At 43.8% G+C, this 23,284-nt stretch overlaps 1 protein-coding gene across 1 annotated transcript in view; it reads right to left on the bottom strand.

Annotated features, from left to right (window-relative positions):
* LOC124012243 (adenylate cyclase type 2-like) overlaps window positions 1–22,890 on the bottom strand; it is a 62,950-nt gene extending 40,060 nt beyond the window's left edge. Inside the window, exon 1 of the mRNA XM_046325717.1 lies at window positions 22,174–22,890. Coding sequence (XP_046181673.1) covers window positions 22,174–22,461 — 288 coding nt within the window. The 5' untranslated portion in view covers window positions 22,462–22,890. The remainder of the gene's footprint in view (window positions 1–22,173) is intronic.
* Window positions 22,891–23,284: the final 394 nt, after the last annotated feature.

Raw genomic sequence — 23,284 nt, 5'->3', positions numbered from 1 at the left:
TGGTAGAATAGTGTTGTTGATATCACACTGGTGACTGGTTCTATGGTAGAATACACTGGTGCTCCCTGGTTCTATGGTGAATACACTGGTGCTGGTTCTATGGTAGAATACACTGGTGCTCCCTGGTTCTATGGTAGAATACACTGGTGCTCGCTGGTTCTATGGTAGAATACACTGGTGCTCGCTGGTTCTATGGTAGAATAGTGCTGTTCTGTGATGATCCTATGGTAGAATACACTGGTGCTCCCTGGTTCTATGGTAGAATACACTGGTGCTCCCTGGTTCTATGGTAGAATATACTGGTGCTCACTGGTTCTATGGTAGAATAGTGTTGTTCTGTGATGTTCTATGGTAGAATAGTGCTCACTGTTCTGTGATGATCCTGGTTCTATGGTAGAATACACTGGTGCTCCCTGGTTCTATGGTAGAATACACTGGTGCTCCCTGGTTCTATGGTAGAATACACTGGTGCTCTGGTGCTGGTTCTATGGTAGAATACACTGGTGCTCACTGGTTCTATGGTAGAATAGTGTTGTTCTGTGATGATCCTATGGTGTAGAATACACTGGTTCTCCCTGGTTCTATGGTAGAATACACTGGTGCTCGCTGGTTCTATGGTAGAATATCTGTGATGATTCTATGGTAGCTTGCTCGCTGGTTCTATGGTAGAATAGTGTTGTTCTGTGATGATCCTATGGTAGAATACACTGGTGCTCTGGTTCTATGGTAGAATACACTGGTGCTCGCTGGTTCTATGGTAGAATAGTGTTGTTCTGTGATGATCCTATGGAATACACTGGTGCTCACTGGTTCTATGGTAGAATACACTGGTGCTCCCTGGTTCTATGGTAGAACTGGTGCTCGCTGGTTCTATGGTAGAATACACTGGTGCTCGCTGGTTCTATGGTAGAATAGTGCTGCTCTGTGATGATGATCCTATGGTGCTACACTGGTGCTCGCTGGTTCTATGGTAGAATACACTGGTGCTCCTGGTTCTATGGTAGAATACACTGGTGCTCACTGGTTCTATGGTAGAATAGTGTTGTTCTGTGATGATCCTATGGTAGAATACACTGGTGCTCACTGGTTCTATGGTAGAATACACTGGTGCTCCCTGGTTCTATGGTAGAATACACTGGTGCTCGCTGGTTCTATGGTAGAATACACTGGTGCTCGCTGGTTCTATGGTAGAATACACTGGTGCTCGCTGGTTCTATGGTAGAATAGTGCTGTTCTGTGATGATCTATGGTAGAATACACTGGTGCTCGCTGGTTCTATGGTAGAATACACTGGTGCTCCCTGGTTCTATGGTAGAATAGTGTTGTTCTGTGATGATCCTATGGTAGAATACACTGGTGCTCGCTGGTTCTATGGTAGAATAGTGTTGTTCTATGGTAGAATACACTGGTGCTCTGGTTCTATGGTAGAATACACTGGTGCTCCTGCTCTGGTTCTATGGTAGAATACACTGGTGCTCGCTGGTTCTATGGTAGAATACACTGGTGCTCCCTGGTAGAATCTATGGTAGAATACACTGGTGCTCGCTGGTTCTCTGGTTCCTATGGTAGAATACACTGGTGCTCGCTGGTTCTATGGTAGAATACACTGGTGCTCTGGTTCTATGGTAGTTACTGGTGCTATGGTAGAATAGTGTTGCTCTGTGATGATCCTATGGTAGAATACACTGGTGCTCACTGGTTCTATGGTGAATACACTGGTGCGCTGGTTCTATGGTAGAATACACTGGTGCTGCTGGTTCTATGGTAGAATACAGTGGTGTTCTGTGATGATCCTATGGTAGAATACACTGGTGCTCCCTGGTTCTATGGTAGAAATACACTGGTGCTCCCTGGTTCTATGGTAGAATACACTGGTGCTCGCTGGTTCTATGGTAGAATAGTGTTGTTCTGTGATGATCCTATGGTAGAATACACTGGTGCTCGCTGGTTCTATGGTAGAATACACTGGTGCTCGCTGGTTCTATGGTAGAATACACTGGTGCTCGCTGGTTCTATGGTAGAATACTGTGATGACTGGTGATCGCTGGTTCTATGGTAGAATAGTGTTGTTCTGTATGATCCTATACACTGGTGCTCGCTGGTTCTATGGTAGAATACACTGGTGCTTGGTTCTATGGTAGAATACACTGGTGCTCGCTGGTTCTATGGTAGAATAGTGTTGTTCTGTGTGATCTATGGTAGAATACACTGGTGCTCACTGTTCTATGGTAGAATACACTGGTGCTCCTGGTTCTATGGTTCTATGGTAGAATAGTTCTATGGTACACTGGTGCTCGCTGGTTCTATGGTAGAATAGTGTTGTTCTGTGATTCTATGGTAGAATACACTGCTGTTCTGGTTCTATGGTAGATCTGGTTCTATGGTAGAATACACTGGTGCTCGCTGGTTCTATGGTAGAATACACTGGTTCTGTGATGATCCTATGGTAGAATACACTGGTGCTCGCTGGTTCTATGGTAGAATAGTGCTGCTCTGTGATGATCCTATGGTAGAATACACTGGTGCTCCTGGTTGGTAGAATACACTGGTGCTCGCTGGTTCTATGGTAGAATAGTGGTGGTAGAATACACTGGTGCTCACTGGTTCTATGGTAGAATAGTGTTGTTCTGTGTGATCTATGGTAGAATACACTGGTGCTCGCTGGTTCTATGGTAGAATACACTGGTGCTGCTGGTTCTATGGTAGAATACACTGGTGCTCGCTGGTTCTATGGTAGAATACACTGGTGCTCGCTGGTTCTATGGTAGAATAGTGTTGTTCTGTGATGATCCTATGGTAGAATACACTGGTGCTCGCTGGTTCTATGGTAGAATACACTGGTGCTCCCTGGTTCTATGGTAGAATACACTGGTGCTCGCTGGTTCTATGGTAGAATACACTGGTGCTCGCTACACTGGTGCTCGCTGGTTCTATGGTAGAATAGTGCTGCTGGTTCTATGGTAGAATACACTGGTGCTCTGGTTCTATGGTAGAATACACTGGTGCTCGCTGGTTCTATGGTAGAATAGTGTTGTTCTGGTTCTATGGTAGAATACACTGGTGCTCGCTGGTTCTATGGTAGAATACACTGGTGCTCTGGTTCTGGTTCTATGGTAGAATACACTGGTGCTCGCTGGTTCTATGGTAGAATAGTGTTGCTCTGATGATCCTATGGTAGAATACATCTGGTTCTATGGTAGAATACACTGGTGTTCTCGCTGGTTCTATGGTAGAATACACTGGTGGCTGTTCTCCCTGGTTCTATGGTAGAATACACTGGTGCTCGCTGGTTCTATGGTAGAATACACTGGTGCTCCCTGTTCTATGGTGAATACACTGGTCTGCTGGTTCTATGGTGAATACACTGGTGCTCCTATGGTAGAATACACTGGTGTTCTGATGATCCTATGGTAGAATACACTGGTGCTCTGGTTCTATGGTAGAATACACTGGTGCTCGCTGGTTCTATGGTAGAATAGTGTTCTTGTTCTAGAATAGTGTTGTTCTGTGATGATCCTATGGTAGAATACACTGGTGCTCTCGCTGGTTCTGGTTCTATCCTATGGTAGAATACACTGGTGCTCGCTGGTTCTATGGTAGAATACACTGGTGCTCCCTGGTTCTATGGTAGAATACACTGTAGAATACACTGGTGCTCGCTGGTTCTATGGTAGAATACACTGGTGCTCGCTGGTTCTATGGTAGAATAGTGCTGCTCTGTGATGATCCTATGGTAGAATACACTGGTGCTCGCTGGTTCTATGGTAGAATAGTGCTGTTCTGTGATGATCCTATGAATACACTAGAATACACTGGTGCTCGCTGGTTCTATGGTAGAATACACTGGTGCTCCTGGTTCTGGTTCTATGGTAGAATACACTGGTGCTCACTGGTTCTATGGTAGAATAGTGTTGTTCTGTGATGATCCTATGGTAGACACTGGTGCTCCTGGTTCACTGGTGCTCGCTGGTTCTATGGTAGAATACACTGGTGCTCGCTGGTTCTATGGTAGAATAGTGTTGTTCTGTGATGATCCTATGGTAGAATACACTGGTGCTCGCTGGTTCTATGGTAGAATAGTGTTGTTCTGTGATGATCCTATGGTAGAATACACTGGTGCTCGCTGGTTCTATGGTAGAATACACTGGTGCTCCCTGGTTCTATGGTAGAATACACTGGTGCTCGCTGGTTCTATGGTAGAATAGTGTTGTTCTGTGATGATCCTATGGTAGAATACAGTGTCCCTGGTTCTGTGATGATCCTATGGTAGAATACACTGGTGCTCGCTGGTTCTATGGTAGAATAGTGTTGTTCTATGATTCTATGGTAGATCTGATGATTCTATGGTAGAATACACTGGTGCTCGCTGGTTCTATGGTAGAATACACTGGTACACTGGTGCTCGCTGGTTCTATGGTAGAATACACTGGTGCTCCCTGGTTCTATGGTAGAATACACTGGTGCTCGCTGGTTCTATGGTAGAATACACTGGTGCTCGCTGGTTCTATGGTAGAATAGTGCTGCTCTGTGATGATCCTATGGTAGAATACACTGGTGCTCGCTGGTTCTATGGTAGAATAGTGCTGCTCTGTGATGATCCTATGGTAGAATACACTGGTGCTCGCTGGTTCTATGGTAGAATACACTGGTGCTCCCTGGTTCTATGGTAGAATACACTGGTGCTCACTGGTTCTATGGTAGAATAGTGTTGTTCTGTGATGATCCTATGGTAGAATACACTGGTGCTCGCTGGTTCTATGGTAGAATACACTGGTGCTCGCTGGCTGGTTCTTTGGTAGAATAGTGTTGTTCTATGATGATCCTATGGTAGAATACACTGGTGCTCGCTGGTTCTATGGTAGAATAGTGTTGTTCTGTGATGATCCTATGGTAGAATACACTGGTGCTCGCTGGTTCTATGGTAGAATACACTGGTGCTCCCTGGTTCTATGGTAGAATACACTGGTGCTCGCTGGTTCTATGGTAGAATACACTGGTGCTTGCTGGTTCTATGGTAGAATAGTGCTGCTCTGTGATGATCCTATGGTAGAATACACTGGTGCTCGCTGGTTCTATGGTAGAATACACTGGTGCTCGCTGGTTCTATGGTAGAATACACTGGTGCTCGCTGGTTCTATGGTAGAATACACTGGTGCTCGCTGGTTCTATGGTAGAATAGTGTTGTTCTGTGATGATGATCCTATGGTAGACTGGTTCTATACACTGTGCTCGCTGTTCTCACTGGTTCTATGGTAGAATACACTGGTGCTCCTGGTTCTGGTTATGGTAGAATACACTGGTGCTCGCTGGTTCTATGGTAGAATACACTGGTGCTCGCTGGTTCTATGGTAGAATACACTGGTGCTGTTCTGGTGATCTATGGTAGAATACACTGGTGCTCGCTGGTTCTGTGATGCTCTGGTTCTATGGTAGAATCGCTGGTTCAGTGTTGTTCTGGTGCTATGGTATGGTAGAATACACTGGTGCTCGCTGGTTCTATGGTAGAATACACTGGTGCTCGCTGGTTCTATGGTAGAATACACTGGTGCTCGCTGGTTCTATGGTAGAATAGTGTTGCTCTGTTGTTCTGGTAGATGATCGCTGGTTCTATGGTAGAATACACTGTGCTCTGGTTCTATGGTAGAATACACTGGTGCTCGCTGGTTCTATGGTAGAATAGTGTTGTTCTATGATGATCCTATGGTAGAATACACTGGTGCTCGCTGGTTCTATGGTAGAATACACTGGTGCTCGCTGGTTCTATGGTAGAATACACTGGTGCTCCCTGGTTCTATGGTAGAATACACTGGTGCTCGCTGGTTCTATGGTAGAATACACTGGTGCTCGCTGGTTCTATGGTAGAATAGTGTTGTTCTGTGATGATCCTATGGTAGAATACACTGGTGCTCACTGGTTCTATGGTAGAATACACTGGTGCTCGCTGGTTCTATGGTAGAATAGTGTTGTTCTATGATGATCCTATGGTAGAATACACTGGTGCTCGCTGGTTCTATGGTAGAATACACTGGTGCTCCCTGGTTCTATGGTAGAATACACTGGTGCTCGCTGGTTCTATGGTAGAATACACTGGTGCTCGTTCTGGTTCAATGGTAGAATAGTACACTGTGCTGCTGTTCTATGGTAGAATACACTGGTGCTCGCTGGTTCTATGGTAGAATACACTGGTGCTTGCTGGTTCTATGGTAGAATAGTGTTGTTCTGTGATGATCCTATGGTAGAATACACTGGTGCTCCCTGGTTCTATGGTAGAATACACTGGTGCTCGCTGGTTCTATGGTAGAATACACTGGTGCTTGCTGGTTCTATGGTAGAATACACTGGTGATCGCTGGTTCTATGGTAGAATAGTGTTGTTCTGTGATGATCCTATGGTAGAATACTGGTTTTCGCTGGTTCACTGGTGCTCGCTGGTTCTATGGTAGAATACACTGGTGCTCTGGCTGTTGTTCTATGGTAGAATACACTGGTGCTCTGGTTCTGGTTCTATGGTAGAATACACTGGTGCTCGCTGGTTCTATGGTAGAATAGTGTTGTTCTGTGATGATCCTATGGTAGAATACACTGGTGCTCACTGGTTCTATGGTAGAATACACTGGTGCTCCCTGGTTCTATGGTAGAATACACTGGTGCTCGCTGGTTCTATGGTAGAATAGTGTTGTTCTGTGATGATCCTATGGTAGAATAGTGTTGTTCTGTGATGATCCTATGGTAGAATACACTGGTGCTCGCTGGTTCTATGGTAGAATAGTGTTGTTCTGATCCTATGATGTAGAATCCTATGGTAGAATACACTGGTGCTCGCTGGTTCTATGGTAGAATACACTGGTGCTCGCTGGTTCTATGGTAGAATACACTGGTGCTCCTGGTTCTATGGTAGAATACTATGGTAGAATACACTGGTGCTCGCTGGTTCTATGGTAGAATACACTGGTGCTCGCTGGTTCTATGGTAGAATAGTGCTGTTCTCTGTGATGATCCTATGGTAGAATACACTGGTGCTCGCTGGTTCTATGGTAGAATACACTGGTGCTCCCTGGTTCTATGGTAGAATACACTGGTGCTCACTGGTTCTATGGTAGAATAGTGTTGTTCTGTGATGATCCTATGGTAGAATACACTGGTGCTCGCTGGTTCTATGGTAGAATACACTGGTGCTCGCTGGTTCTATGGTAGAATAGTGTTGTTCTATGATGATCCTATGGTAGAATACACTGGTGCTCGCTGGTTCTATGGTAGAATAGTGTTGTTCTGTGATGATCCTATGGTAGAATACATTGGTGCTCGCTGGTTCTATGGTAGAATACACTGGTGCTCCCTGGTTCTATGGTAGAATACACTGGTGCTCGCTGGTTCTATGGTAGAATAGTGTTGTTCTGTGATGATCCTATGGTAGAATACACTGGTGCTTGCTGGTTCTATGGTAGAATACACTGGTGCTCGCTGGTTCTATGGTAGAATAGTGTTGTTCTGTGATGATCCTATGGTAGAATACACTGGTGCTCGCTGGTTCTATGGTATAATACACTCTGCTCCCTGGTTCTATGGTAGAATACACTGGTGCTCGCTGGTTCTATGGTAGAATACACTGGTGCTCGCTGGTTCTATGGTAGAATACTGTTGTTCTGTGATGATCCTATGGTAGAATACACTGGCTCACTGTTCTATGGTAGAATACACTGGTGCTGGTTCTATGGTAGAATACACTGGTGCTCGCTGGTTCTATGGTAGAATAGTGTTGTTCTATGATGATCCTATGGTAGAATACACTGGTGCTCGCTGGTTCTATGGTAGAATACACTGGTGCTCCCTGGTTCTATGGTAGAATACACTGGTGCTCGCTGGTTCTATGGTAGAATAGTGTTGTTCTATGATGATCCTATGGTAGAATACACTGGTGCTCGCTGGTTCTATGGTAGAATACACTGGTGCTCCCTGGTTCTATGGTAGAATACACTGGTGTTCTGTGATGATCCTGGTTCTATGGTAGAATACACTGGTGCTCGCTGGTTCTATGGTAGAATAGTGCTGCTCTGTGATGATCCTATGGTAGAATACACTGGTGCTCGCTGGTTCTATGGTAGAATACACTGGTGCTCCCTGGTTCTATGGTAGAATATACTGGTGCTCACTGGTTCTATTGTAGAATAGTGTTGTTCTGTGATGATCCTATGGTAGAATACACTGGTGCTCACTGGTTCTATGGTAGAATACACTGGTGCTCCCTGGTTCTATGGTAGAATACACTGGTGCTCCCTGGTTCTATGGTAGAAATCACTGGTGCTCCCTGGTTCTATGGTAGAATACACTGGTGCTCCTGGTTCTATGGTAGAAATACACTGGGTGCTGGTTCTATGGTAGAATACCTGGTTCTATGGTAGAATACACTGGTGCTCACTGGTTCTATGGTAGAATAGTGCTGCACTGTGCTCACTGATGACTGGTGCTCCTGGTTCTATGGTAGAATACACTGGTGCTCGCTGGTTCTATGGTAGAATACACTGGTGCTCGATGGTTCAATGGTAGAATACACTGGTGCTCGCTGGTTCTATGGTAGAATAGTGTTGTTCTGTGATGATCCTACGGTAGAATACACTGGTTCTCCCTGGTTCTATGGTAGAATACACTGGTGCTCGCTGGTTCTATGGTAGAATAGTGCTGCTCTGTGATGATTCTATGGTAGAATACACTGGTGCTCGCTGGTTCTATGGTAGAATAGTGTTGTTCTGTGATGATTCTATGGTAGAATACACTGGTGCTCGCTGGTTCTATGGTAGAATACACTGGTGCTCGATGGTTCAATGGTAGAATACACTGGTGCTCGCTGGTTCTATGGTAGAATAGTGTTGTTCTGTGATGATCCTATGGTAGAATACACTGGTGCTCACTGGTTCTATGGTAGAATACACTGGTGCTCCCTGGTTCTATGGTAGAATACACTGGTGCTCGCTGGTTCTATGGTAGAATACACTGGTGCTCGCTGGTTCTATGGTAGAATAGTGCTGCTCTGTGATGATCCTATGGTAGAATACACTGGTGCTCGCTGGTTCTATGGTAGAATACACTGGTGCTCCCTGGTTCTATGGTAGAATACACTGGTGCTCACTGGTTCTATGGTAGAATAGTGTTGTTCTGTGATGATCCTATGGTAGAATACACTGGTGCTCACTGGTTCTATGGTAGAATACACTGGTGCTCCCTGGTTCTATGGTAGAATACACTGGTGCTCGCTGGTTCTATGGTAGAATAGTGTTGTTCTGTGATGATCCTATGGTAGAATACACTGGTGCTCGCTGGTTCTATGGTAGAATACACTGGTGCTCGCTGGTTCTATGGTAGAATAGTGTTGTTCTGTGATGATCCTATGGTAGAATACACTGGTGCTCGCTGGTTCTATGGTAGAATACACTGGTGCTCCCTGGTTCTATGGTAGAATACACTGGTGCTCGCTGGTTCTATGGTAGAATACACTGGTGCTCGCTGGTTCTATGGTAGAATAGTGTTGTTCTGTGATGATCCTATGGTAGAATACACTGGTGCTCGCTGGTTCTATGGTAGAATACACTGGTGCTGCTGGTTCTATGGTAGAATAGTGTTGTTCTGTGATGATCCTATGGTAGAATACACTGGTGCTCGCTGGTTCTATGGTAGAATACACTGGTGCTCGCTGGTTCTATGGTAGAATACCCTGGTGCTCCCTGGTTCTATGGTAGAATACACTGGTGCTCGCTGGTTCTATGGTAGAATACACTGGTGCTCGCTGGTTCTATGGTAGAATACACTGGTGCTCGCTGGTTCTATGGTAGAATAGTGTTGTTCTGTGATGATCCTATGGTAGAATACACTGGTGCTCGCTGGTTCTATGGTAGAATACACTGGTGCTCCCTGGTTCTATGGTAGAATACACTGGTGCTCGCTGGTTCTATGGTAGAATACACTGGTGCTCGCTGGTTCTATGGTAGAATAGTGCTGCTCTGTGATGATCCTATGGTAGAATACACTGGTGCTCACTGGTTCTATGGTAGAATACACTGGTGCTCCCTGGTTCTATGGTAGAATACACTGGTGCTCGCTGGTTCTATGGTAGAATAGTGTTGTTCTGTGATGATTCTATGGTAGAATACATTGGTGCTCCCTGGTTCTATGGTAGAATACACTGATGCTCGCTGGTTCTATGGTAGAATACACTGGTGCTCGCTGGTTCTATGGTAGAATACACTGGTGCTCGCTGGTTCTATGGTAGAATAGTGCTGCTCTGTGATGATCCTATGGTAGAATACACTGGTGCTCACTGGTTCTATGGTAGAATACACTGGTGCTCCTGGTTCTGGTTCTATGGTAGTAATACACTGGTGCTCGCTGGTTCTATGGTAGAATAGTGCTGCTCTGTGATGATTCTGGTGCTGCGCTGGTTCTATGGTAGAATACAGTGGTGCTCTGTGATGATTCTATGGTAGAATACACTGGTGCTCGCTGGTTCTATGGTAGAATAGTGTGCTCTGCTCTGTGATGATTCTATGGTAGAATACACTGGTGCTCGCTGGTTCTATGGTAGAATAGTGCTGCTCTGTGATGATTCTATGGTAGAATACACTGGTGCTCGCTGGTTCTATGGTAGAATAGTGCTGCTCTGTGATGATTCTATGGTAGAATACACTGGTGCTCCCTGGTTCTATGGTAGAATACACTGGTGCTCCCTGGTTCTATGGTAGAATACACTGGTGCTCGCTGGTTCTATGGTAGAATAGTGCTGCTCTGTGATGATTCTATGGTAGAATACACTGGTGCTCGCTGGTTCTATGGTAGAATAGTGTTGTTCTGTGATGATCCTATGGTAGAATACACTGGTGCTCGCTGGTTCTATGGTATAATAGTGCTGCTCTGTGATGATTCTATGGTAGAATACACTGGTGCTCGCTGGTTCTGTGGTAGAATAGTGTTGTTCTGTGATGATTCTATGGTAGAATACACTGGTGCTCGCTGGTTCTATGGTAGAATAGTGCTGCTCTGTGATGATTCTATGGTAGAATACACTGGTGCTCCCTGGTTCTATGGTAGAATACACTGGTGCTTCCTGGTTCTATGGTAGAATACACTGGTGCTCCCTGGTTCTATGGTAGAATAGTGCTGCTCTGTGATGATTCTATGGTAGAATACACTGGTGCTCGCTGGTTCTATGGTAGAATAGTGCTGCTCTGTGATGATCCTATGGTAGAATACACTGGTGCTCCCTGGTTCTATGGTAGAATACACTGGTGCTCTCTGGTTCTATGGTAGACAAGTGCTGTTCTGTGATGATTCTATGGTAGAATGCAGTAATGTTCTAATATGCTTCAATAGAGTTCTATTTTATTTATTTATTTGTTCATTTAGTAGACACTCTTATCCTGAGCAACTTACAGGAGCAATTAGGGTGAAGTGCCTTGTTCAAGGGCACAGACAGATTTTTCACCTCGTTGGCTCTGGGATTCGAACCAGCAACCTTTTGGTTACAGGCCCAATGTTCTTATCTTCCACTGCTAGGCTGCTAGGGTGCTTTATATTTCTATGCTAGAACACATGGGTGCTCTATATTTCTATGCTAGAACACATGGGTATTTTATATGTCTATGCTAGAACACATGGGTGCTTTATATTTCTATGCTCGAACACATATAACGAATTGCAAAAATCGCTGAAGTTGGAGACTTTTATCTCCCTCAACAACTTCAAACATCTGCTATCTGAGCAGCTAACAGATCCCTGCCGCTGTACATAGTCTATCGGTAAATAGCCCACCCATTTTTACCTACCTCATCCCCATACTGTTTTTATTTCTTTTATTTTCTGCTCCTTTGCACACCAATATCTCTACCTGTACATGACCATCTGATCATTTATCACTTCAGTGTTAATCTGCAAAATTGTAATTATTCGCCTACCTCCTCATGCCTTTTGCACACAATGTATATAGACTCTCCTTTTTTCTACTGTATTATTGACTTGTTAATTGTTTACTCCATGTGTAACTCTGTGTTGTCTGTTCACACTGCTATGCTTTATCTTGGCCAGGTCGCAGTTGTTCTCAACTAGTCTACCTGGTTAAATAAAGGTGAAATAAAAAATAAAAAAATAAAATAAAAAAATGGGTATTTTATATTTCTATGCTAGAACACATGGGTGCTTTATATTTCTATGCTAGAACACATGGGTGCTCTATATTTCTATGCTAGAACACATGGGTGCTTTATATTTCTATGCTAGAACACATGGGTGCTCTATATTTCTATGCTAGAACACATGGGTGCTTCATATTTCTATGCTAGAACACATGGGTACATACATATCTACGTACGCATGCACAACACACACAACAAACACACCGCTACGGTCACAGCCATTAATACCAATGCTCATTTCATCCCTAAACCACACTCATGAATATTTGATCCTGTGTATAAAAGACCAATTAATGCAGTGACTCACTGTGTGATTAGCAACACAATGCCTTAGTTTACCTTTGTCACACACACACATGCTCGCAGGAACACACTTGCAGACACACACATACATATGCACACACCAGTGGTGTGTTTTCACGGCTGTCAAGGAAAGTCAGCCCCCCCCCCCCCCCCCCCCAAAATACTTATCTTATCTTACGTCTTTCTGTGTTTCATAATTCTCCTTCAATTCACAAGAGGCTGAATGTAACGCACCGGAGAAAGCATCCGAGCAAGCGAAACAGTGCCCTTCTGTATTTGCAGGCCATCTTTCTGATGCTGTCTGGTCATAAAGAGTATGACATTGTTGCCGCCCGTAGCATTGAATGAAATGCAAGGGAAGCCAGTGAGCATTTGGCCTCCCTTTATAAAAAAGTATACAAAATTAGCGAGCTTAACTGTGAACGATCCTGGCACACCAAAAAAAAGTGTCAATGGAAGCCAGCTTGGATTGTTGCAGCTAGTTGTGTTCCTAAATTTGCCATGGATAGATATAGGGATTTGGACTTTTGGTTTGACTTAATTCTACATACTGGCCGATGATTATAAAGGCGATTCTGATCCAACCATTAATTCATACATTGTGCCCCTGGCCTGAGAGGATGGAAGTTCAATATGTAGTTAGATGTAGAAGGCTAATGTTAACTAGCTAACGTTACCCATGAATGTAAGTTTGGAAGCATTTTAGCCAGATAGCCTAGGATAACAAAACATATCCAGGTAGTTTAGGACAACAAAAAAATAGTCAGGTAGCCTAGGACAACAAAAAAATTGTCAGGTAGCCTAGGACAACAAAAGAATAGTCAGGTAGCCTAGGACAACAACAAAATAGTCAGGTAGCCTAGGACAACAAAAAAATAGTCAGGTAGCCTAGGACAACAAAAAAATAGTCAGGTAGCCTAGGACAACAAAAAAAATAGTCAGGTAGCCTAGGACAATAAAAAAAGTCAGGTAGCCTAGGACAACAAAAAATAGTCAGGTAGCCTAGGACAACAAAAAAAATAGTCAGGTAGCCTAGGACAACAAAAAAATAGCCAGTTAGCCTAGGACAACAACAAAATAGCCAGGTAGCCTAGGACAACAAAAAAAATGCCAGGTAGCCAAGGACAACAAAAATAGCCAGGTAGCCTAGCATAACAAAGTAATAGCCAGGTAGCCTAGGACAACAAAAAAATAGCCAGGTAGCCTAGGACAACAAAAAATAGCCAGGTAGCCTAGGACAACAGAAAATAGCCAGGTAGCCTAGGACAATACAAAAGCGTGTACTGTATGACAGAGTCACAGACCGTTTCGACAACATGAAAGAGAGAATGATGGCATTGGTGTTTCTCTAGTAGGGATAGTCAACTTATTTTTCTTCTTGCACGAGCACGCACATGCATGCACACAGAAATCAGAACCATGGACATCATATTTAGTTTATTGGACTAAATTATTTTTGGTATCTTTTAGTTTTACTGTATTAGACTAAGCAGAGGTGATTTGATGATGTTGAAGTTGAAATGGTGCTGGAATAGTGGAGGCAGCTCCTGTTTTCTTTACGACTTGCGGTAACTCTCCATGGTTCTAAATCAATAGTTGTTTAGTGGTCCGAAAATGTCAGAAAACATTAACTTGTTTACCATGCTGTAGGTCATGTAACTGTCTGTTGCATTCAATACGCTTTGTGGACTTCACTGGATAAAGGTTGCTATCCAGTTTTGTGAAAAAACAAAGATGTGCTTGAGTTTATTCTGCCACTGTCTCTTCTTATTGTCTCAGTCTGAGGCCTATATATCACAGTGGCAAGGCATATGAACTAACAGGTTATAGAGCAAACAACCCAATTATCACAACACATAGGTTGTAAAATGGCTTTTTTTCTGGCTTTCCCAGTCATTTTAACCATGCACTGCTATTGACACACACACACACACACACACACACACACACACACACACACACACACACACACACACACACACACACACACACACACACACACACACACACACACACACACACACACACACACACACACACACACACACACACACGCTTGCAGGAACCCACATGCGCACGCGCACGCACATGCACACGCACACGAACACAACAGCTCATCTCTTCCCGGTCTGTAACTAAATAACTGAATAGCCACTTTACTGCTCTCATTAAGCCTCTCTGTGGTGAAAACTCCTGCCATTTGCACATTTCATACGGTTAACTATTTAAAAGCATTTACAGCTATTTAAGCCTATTTCGCAGGCAGGATAAAGAGAGATGGGGGAGGTTACCAGCTCTACAAGAACAATTACCTCCCTTTTACCTCAGCCTGACTGAATCCACCTTTATAAAAGGGGGAAGAGGGAGGGAACATTATCAGCGAGAGGGAAGGGTTCGTGCATGTGTGTTTGCGTACCGCCATATGTGTGTGTGCGTGTGTATATGAATGGCATAGGTAGCATGATTATTTTTTTTTTAAATGCAACTTCCATGTTTTCTGAAAGTCTTGAAAATGTATGTGACACATTATGCAGATTATTAGACATATCTCACCTCTCCCTCCCTGTCATGTTTAATGGACAGCCACCATTGTAGAGCCTAGAGCGTTCTATTCTAGAAGTGTTACAACATGACAGTGTGAAGTGTGAAAGTGTCAGAGTGTTAAGAGTGCCACAGTCTGTGTGTGTGTGTGTGTGTGTGTGTGTGTGTGTGTGTGTGTGTGTGTGTGTGTGTGTGTGTGTGTGTGTGTGTGTGTGTGTGTGTGTGTGTGTGTGTGTGTGTGTGTGTGTGTGTGTGTGTGTGTGTGTGTGTGTGTGCGTGTGTTTGACGGTGTGTGAAGTGTGAAGACAAGTGTGTGAAGAAGGCTATCACAGATCACCGTCTCTTCCTGGGATATCTTGGAATAGAGACAGAGGGTGCAGCAACATCAACAACAACAGAAGTGTCCAGTCTAATGTTGCGGGGGTCAGCTGTGTGTTCACCAGCATCCGCCCGCAATTGCAATTGCTAATAACCCATCTGCAAGCGCCAGACAATCAGCGACTATATGTGACAAAGTGAAAATCTGAGGCCCGCAACTGACCCTAACCCGCTAATATACATTACAAGACCAAAAGTACGTGGACACCTGCTCGTCAAACATCTCATTCCAAAATCATGGGCATTAACATGGAGTTAATGCCCATTAGACATTTGACACCTGAGGTGAGATCCTATGACGCTGCCACGTTGAAAATTACTGAACTCTTCAGTCAGGCCATTCTACTGCCAATGTTTGTCTATGGAGATTGCATGGCTGTGTGCTCGATTTTATACAATGAGTGAGGCTAAAATAGCAGAATCAAATTTGATGGGGTGTCCACATACTTTTGTGTATAGTATATAAACAATGTTTTTGTCCACATACTTTTGGTCATGTAGTGTAACTGCAGGGACTGCGGGTTATGACTCAACCCTCACAACACGAGTCCAGACAAGGGTTTCACCATTACAGTAGTAACCCACACTGACATTAATAAGTAGTTCAACAGTCAAATCTGTTCCAATATACAGGAAGGCATACAGTAGTTCAACAGTCAAATCTGTTCCAATATACAGGAAGGCATGCAGTAGTTCAACAGTCAAATCTGTTCCAATATACAGGAAGGCATACAGTAGTTCAACAGTCAAATCTGTTCCAATATACAGGAAGGCATACAGTAGTTCAACAGTCAAATCTGTTCCAATATACAGGAAGGCATACAGTAGTTCAACAGTCAAATCTGTTCCAATATACAGGAAGGCATACAGTAGTTCAACAGTCAAATCTGTTCCAATATACAGGAAGGCATACAGTAGTTCAACAGTCAAATCTGTTCCAATATACAGGAAGGCATACAGTAGTTCAACAGTCAAATCTGTTCCAATATACAGGAAGGCATACAGTAGTTCAACAGTCAAATCTGTTCCAATATACAGGAAGGCATACAGTAGTTCAACAGTCAAATCTGTTCCAATATACAGGAAGGCATACAGTAGTTCAACAGTCAAATCTGTTCCAATATACAGGAAGGCATACAGTAGTTCAACAGTCAAATCTGTTCCAATATACAGGAAGGCATACAGTAGTTCAACAGTCAAATCTGTTCCAATATACAGGAAGGCATACAGTAGTTCAACAGTCAAATCTGTTCCAATATACAGGAAGGCATACAGTAGTTCAACAGTCAAATCTGTTCCAATATACAGGAAGGCAACAGTAGTTCAACAGTCAAATCTGTTCCAATATACAGGAAGGCATACAGTAGTTCAACATTCTAACTATCTGTTCCAATATACAGGAAGGCATACAGTAGTTCAACATTCTAACTATCTGTTCCAATATACAGGAAGGCATACAGTAGTTCAACAGTCAAATCTGTTCCAATATACAGGAAGGCATACAGTAATTCAACAGTCAAATCTGTTCCAATATACAGGAAGGCATACAGTAGTTCAACAGTCAAATCTGTTCCAATATCCACTGGCATACAGTAGTTCAACAGTCAAATCTGTTCCAATATACAGGAAGGCATACAGTAGTTCAGGTCAAATCTGTTCCAATATACAGGAAGGCATACAGTAATTCAACAGTCAAATCTGTTCCAATATACCAGGAAGGCATACAGTAGTTCAACAGTCAAATCTGTTCCAATATACAGGAAGGCATACAGTAATTCAACAGTCAAATCTGTTCCAATATACAGGAAGGCATACAGTAGTTCAACAGTCAAATCTGTTCCAATATACAGGAAGGCATACAGTAGTTCAACAGTTTCAAATCTGTTCCAATATACAGGAAGGCATACAGTAGTTCAACAGTCAAATCTGTTCAATATACAGGAAGGCATACAGTAGTTCAACAGTCAAATCTGTTCCAATATACAGGAAGGCATACAGTAATTCAACAGTCAAATCTGTTCCAATATACAGGAAGGCATACAGTAGTTCAACAGTCAAATCTGTTCCAATATACAGCAAGGCATACAGTAGTTCAACAGTCAAATCTGTTCCAATATACAGGAAGGCATACAGTAGTTCAACAGTCAAATCTGTTCCAATATACAGGAAGGCATACAGTAGTTCAACAGTCAAATCTGTTCCAATATACAGGAAGGCATACAGTAGTTCAACAGTCAAATCTGTTCCAATATACAGGAAGGCATACAGTAGTTCAACAGTCAAATCTGTTCCAATATACAGGAAGGCATACAGTAGTTCAACATTCTAACTATCTGTTCCAATATACAGGAAGGCATACAGTAGTTCAACAGTCAAATCTGTTCCAATATACAGGAAGGCATACAGTAGTTCAACAGTCAAATCTGTTCCAATATACAGGAAGGCATATAGTAGTTCAACATTCTAACTATCTGTTCCAATAGCAGTCCTTTTCACAACCAGAGATTGCCAGGGTGTGGAAACATAAACAAATGGACTAAACAGGGAAATAAATAGCAACCTACAATGGGTGGCCAGTATTCTGTCACAATGCGTTACCCCCTGAACTGTATAATGCACACACACAGTCTGGTACAATTACTGCATGATCCCTTTTTTCCATGTTATCACTTGGTTACACACACACACACACACACACACACACACACACACACACACACACACACACACACACACACACACACACACACACACACACACACACACACACACACACACACACACACACACACACACACACACACACACACATTTAAAGCAATGCAACCTCAGGACTATATGAGAGAGCAATCTTCAGGGATATTTTCTCTGAAAACACAAGATAAGCTTCGATAGGAAATGAGAGACTTCCTGAGATACAGCACAGGCAGGGTTTCAGGGTAAAACTTCACGACACACACACGCGCAAAGGCACAAACGTACACACACACAAACGTATGAACATGCACGCTCCCACACACACACACACATAGAAAATCTCAGATCAGTTGTTTTTGTGTCTGACATTTCAGCAGTACTAGTGGTGCTTTGGTTAGGCTTCTGTGGTTGTACTGACCACATAAACATCAGCAACCTCTTCATGTTTCCACAGGTACACAGACTGCATTAAACACAACTCTTACTGGAGTGCTTTCTGTCTATTGTTTGTTTGCTAGTATGTAAGACTTGTGACAGAAACAGAGGAAAAGAGCGAGAGAGTAAAGAGAGAATCAGGGAGGGAGAGGTGAGGTAGAGAGAGAGCAGAGATAGAGACTCAGGGTCAGTTCCAGGCATAAGCAACAAAAGTGGTTGCTTGGGGCCCCCAGCTGCTAGGGGGTCCCCGAACCCCAATTATTTTTTTAGGAACTCGGTCAGGGTCTCAACTTACTGTTAAGAGTAAGAATAGTAGAATACACAAGGTGCAATTTCTAAAATGTTTAGATTGGTAGTTAGCCTAGCCAGCTATCTAAACTTGTGGTAATCATGGCCGAAAACCGACCGGGCATTCAGGGCACGTGCACAGGGGCCCCCATTGATTTGGCTCATCATTCCTACTCAGATATAATGTGGAACTGCCCCCCACCCAAATCTCTCTTGGGGCCCCCAAAAGGCTAGAGCCAGCAAGGTGAGATGGACAGTATTTGATTGTGCCATTCTTGTTGGCTGATGGATAACGTTACTATAACATTCCTACCAGAACAATACATGAACCATAGAAATATTTACACAGTAATGACAATAATACACAGGTTGTTATCAATAAACGTCCCAATAAGGTGCAGAACATTTGTTTTGCCTGCTGGGGTGCAGGGAGAACCCCAGTTCCACTAAAACTAATGACAACTGCTTGCGGTATTCAAGGGATTGTTTAAGAAATGTTACAATTATTTGGTTGTAATATGATCACCTAATTAAAAGCAGAACTAGTAATTTAATATATTTTTTACATACAATGCAATTGTGCACATTTAGCTCTATTTAGCTCTACAACATATAGCTGCATGGCTTTCGTAATTAGTATTTATGTCATTTCGGAAGGTAGCCTATCTATTTGACATGTAGGTCTAGCTAGCTAGCTAGCTAAGCAAACAACTTCTGTCATTTAGCTTGGTTCGTCAGAGATAGCTAAGGCTTTTGTAAAGAGATGGACATGTAGTAAAATTTATTTTGAGTCCAAGCCTGTCCTAGTGGTCTGTCTGATTACTGTCAGCTGGGAAGCAAATCAAACAATATTTAGATAACTAGCGAGCTAGCTAACCTAGTTGTATACACTGAAAGTTAGCTTATTACCTAGCTGGCCAAATTTACATGATCTGTCATTAGCTAGTTATTCAATTTGACTTGGTCCATCAATCAATGTCATGTCTGTCTCATTGCACAGCAGCAACAGTGATTTTAAAGATCGTAAAACAATGTAAATAAGGGGATGGGGATAAATATGTTAGCTATACTAGGTACGTTGGTAGGAGAAAAGTTTCTTGCTAGCTTGCAAACATTTTTCTAGGTACCTAGCTACATTATATGGGAAAATGCACCCTTCTGCTGCTTGATAAGCAGAGCCCACAATGGATGGAAAATGTATATAAACTATGCATACTTGTCAGGTATAGCTAGTATACTTGTATCAAATGTTTTCAATCAAATGAAATGGTGGCTTATATTGAGAGATAGAGGTGTGCTCCAGCTGTGTTTTGCGCTGTAATGCACGCGAGCAGGATACGGGCTTTTGCCCTCCCAGCTGAGAATGGAATGTTTGAATTGGAACGGGATACGATGTCATTGATAACAACCTGTGAGGCGACATCATAATCAATCATTCAGGGTTTAGCCAAGAGTGTTATTCCAGGAATGTTTTTGACTAGGTGAAAGGAAACATTCTAAGAACAACCCACTGTGGTTATGTTGCTGGAGTGTTCCTGGAATAGATCAGAGAGAGAAGACTGAAGAAATGGCATGAAGATACATCTAGAAACTAACAGCTAGCTTTGATTATATAATAGCATTCTGGCAGCCTGATAATATGAGATGGCTGGAGTTTTTATTTAACACAGTGCATGGCAGAGTTCAACTCAGTATAATGTATTCCGTCCTGTGTTGCTCATTTGGTAAGAGCATGGCACTAGCCATGCCAAGGTTGTGGATTTCTGTTCCCACTGGAATTATACATAAAGATGTATGCATTCATTATACTGTAAGCCACTTTACATAAAAGCATCTGATAGGTTTATATGATTACTAAGCGATTTCCTTCAGAGGCAGTAAAGAAGGAATTGATGTTGAACAGTTACATACAGTACATGCTCCACATTGACCCACTTATACATGCTATATTGTCACAGTCCTTGATAAATCTCCCATAGTCAACCCTCTAGTGGCAGAGAGACCTACGGTTGAATCCCACATTGAATCACACTATATGTTATTTTTTTCACATCCATCCAGAACTATCATGAGTTATGAATTCATATTCTGCTGTTACATTGAAAACAGCTTAGGACCCTACTGGCTCTGTTGCTGATGCTGCAATACTCTAACTTTTCTGCTGTGGTGGCGAGGTGTGTGTGTGTGTGTGTGTGTGTGTGTGTGTGTGTGTGTGTGTGTGTGTGTGTGTGTGTGTGTGTGTGTGTGTGTGTGTGTGTGTGTGTGTGTGTGTGTGTGTGTGTGTGTGTGTGTGTGTGTGTGTGTGTGTGTGTGTGTGTGTGTGTGTGTGTTAACTGTGGGAGGCGAGACGTGTTATAACACTCTGCACAGGAAAAACACATCAATGGACTGAATGATAAATCACACAGTCTGACCGTGTCTCTCTCTTTTCATCACTCTTCCTTTCTCTCTCTCTCCGCCCTCTCTCGCCCTGTTCATCTCTCATTGTCACATACATGCTGAGATGCAAACAATAGTGAACACACTTCAGTAATAGGTAGCGCTCTTCAAGTGTGTGTGTGTGTCCCACAGCAGAAACAGCACTTGAAATAAGCCCTGTTGTCATATTCTGCACCACTCCAATCAGTCAATACAGCTCTGCATTTTATATCAACATGACACACACACAGTCCCTCCATCCCAACACACACACAGTCCCTCCATCCCAACACACACACAGTCCCTCCATCCCAACACACACACAGTCCCTCCATCCCAACACACACACAGTCCCTCCATCCCAACACACACACAGTCCCTCCATCCCAACACACACACAGTCCCTCCATCCCAACACACACACAGTCCCTCCATCCCAACACACACACAGTCCCTCCATCCCAACACACACACAGTCCCTCCATCCCAACACACACACAGTCCCTCCATCCCAACACACACACAGTCCCTCCATCCCAACACACACACAGTCCCTCCATCCCAACACACACACAGTCCCTCCATCCCAACACACACACAGTCCCTCCATCCCAACACACACACACAGTCCCTCCATCCCAACACACACACAGTCCCTCCATCCCAACACACACACAGTCCCTCCATCCCAACACAAACAGAGTCCCTCCATCCCAACACACACACAGTCCCTCCATCCCAACACACAGTCCCTCCATTCCAACACACACACACACAGTCCCTCCCCAACCCGCTTCTCCACACACACACACACACACACACACACACACACACACACACACACACACACACACACACACACACACACACACACACACACACACACACACACACACACACACACACACACACACACACACACACACACACACACTCACCAGTCCGGAGGCAAAGAACACAGCCAGTAGAGCGAGGCATGCTCCCATCACTATGAGCAGTAGGAACACGATGAGAGGGTGTTGTTGGCTCATACGGTAGTAGGACTCATACAGCCAGTCCTGGGTCTTCTGTCCCGGCACACCCACACACACCTGTCCCTGTGTCGGGGTCTCCCCAAAACCTACAAACACATCCCCCATGGCATCTCCTCCCTCTCCCGCATCTCCCCCCTCTCCCCCGCGTTCCAAAAGGTAGCGCCCCCGCGTCCGTAAGGCCTCCTGCCACATGGTAGCGACTTTGGGGTGTGCAAAACCCACTATCCCAGTCCAAACCCACTAGCTCTTTCTCTTTTTCCTCCTCCTCTTCCTCTTTGTGGAGTTTTATTAGATAAACAAACAAATCAAGACTCCTTTCCTCCTCCTTTTCCTCCTCCTCTTCTCTTCTCTTCTTTCCTCCTCTCGCTAGTCCACCTAGTCACAATCAAATCCTGAATCCCTCTGTGTACTGAGCCTTTTCCTCTTCCTTCTCCTCCTCTTCCTCAAAGAGTCTGGTCAGACAAGGAAAAAAAAGACAGTTCCTTCTTTCTTCCTCCTGTCCCTGGTTTATTACAGAGAGAGGTTGTCTCCACGTGTAGCACACTGCTGCTGCTGCTGCTCCTAGGCAACATGTTCCCTCGTCAGAGAGGAGAGAGAGACTGAGAGAGAGAGAGAAAGCGTGTGCGTGTGTGTATTTGTGGGAGGGAGAGAGAGAGAGAGAGAGAGAGAGAGAGAGAGAGAGAGAGAGAGAGAGAGAGAGAGAGAGAGAGAGAGAGAGAGAGAGAGAGAGAGAGAGAGAGAGAGAGAGAGAGAGTATGTGTGTGTCTGTGTCTAGTGTGTCTGTGTCTAGTGTGTGTGTGTGTGTGTGTGTGTGTGTGTGTGTGTGTGTGTGTGTGTGTGTGTGTGTGTGTGTGTGTGTGTGTGTGTGTGTGTGTGTGTGTGTGTGTGTGTGTGTGTGTGTGTGTGTGTGTGTGTGTGTGTGTGTGTGTGTGTGTGTGTGTGTGTGTGTGTGTGTGTGTGTGTGTGTGTGTGTGTGTGTGTGTTTGCGGAGAAGAGAGAGAGAGAAAGAGAAGGA

This window comes from Oncorhynchus gorbuscha, linkage group LG24, assembly GCF_021184085.1.
Source record: "Oncorhynchus gorbuscha isolate QuinsamMale2020 ecotype Even-year linkage group LG24, OgorEven_v1.0, whole genome shotgun sequence".
Classification (NCBI taxonomy): domain Eukaryota; kingdom Metazoa; phylum Chordata; class Actinopteri; order Salmoniformes; family Salmonidae; genus Oncorhynchus; species Oncorhynchus gorbuscha.
This window is presented reverse-complemented; position numbering and strand designations above follow the sequence as displayed.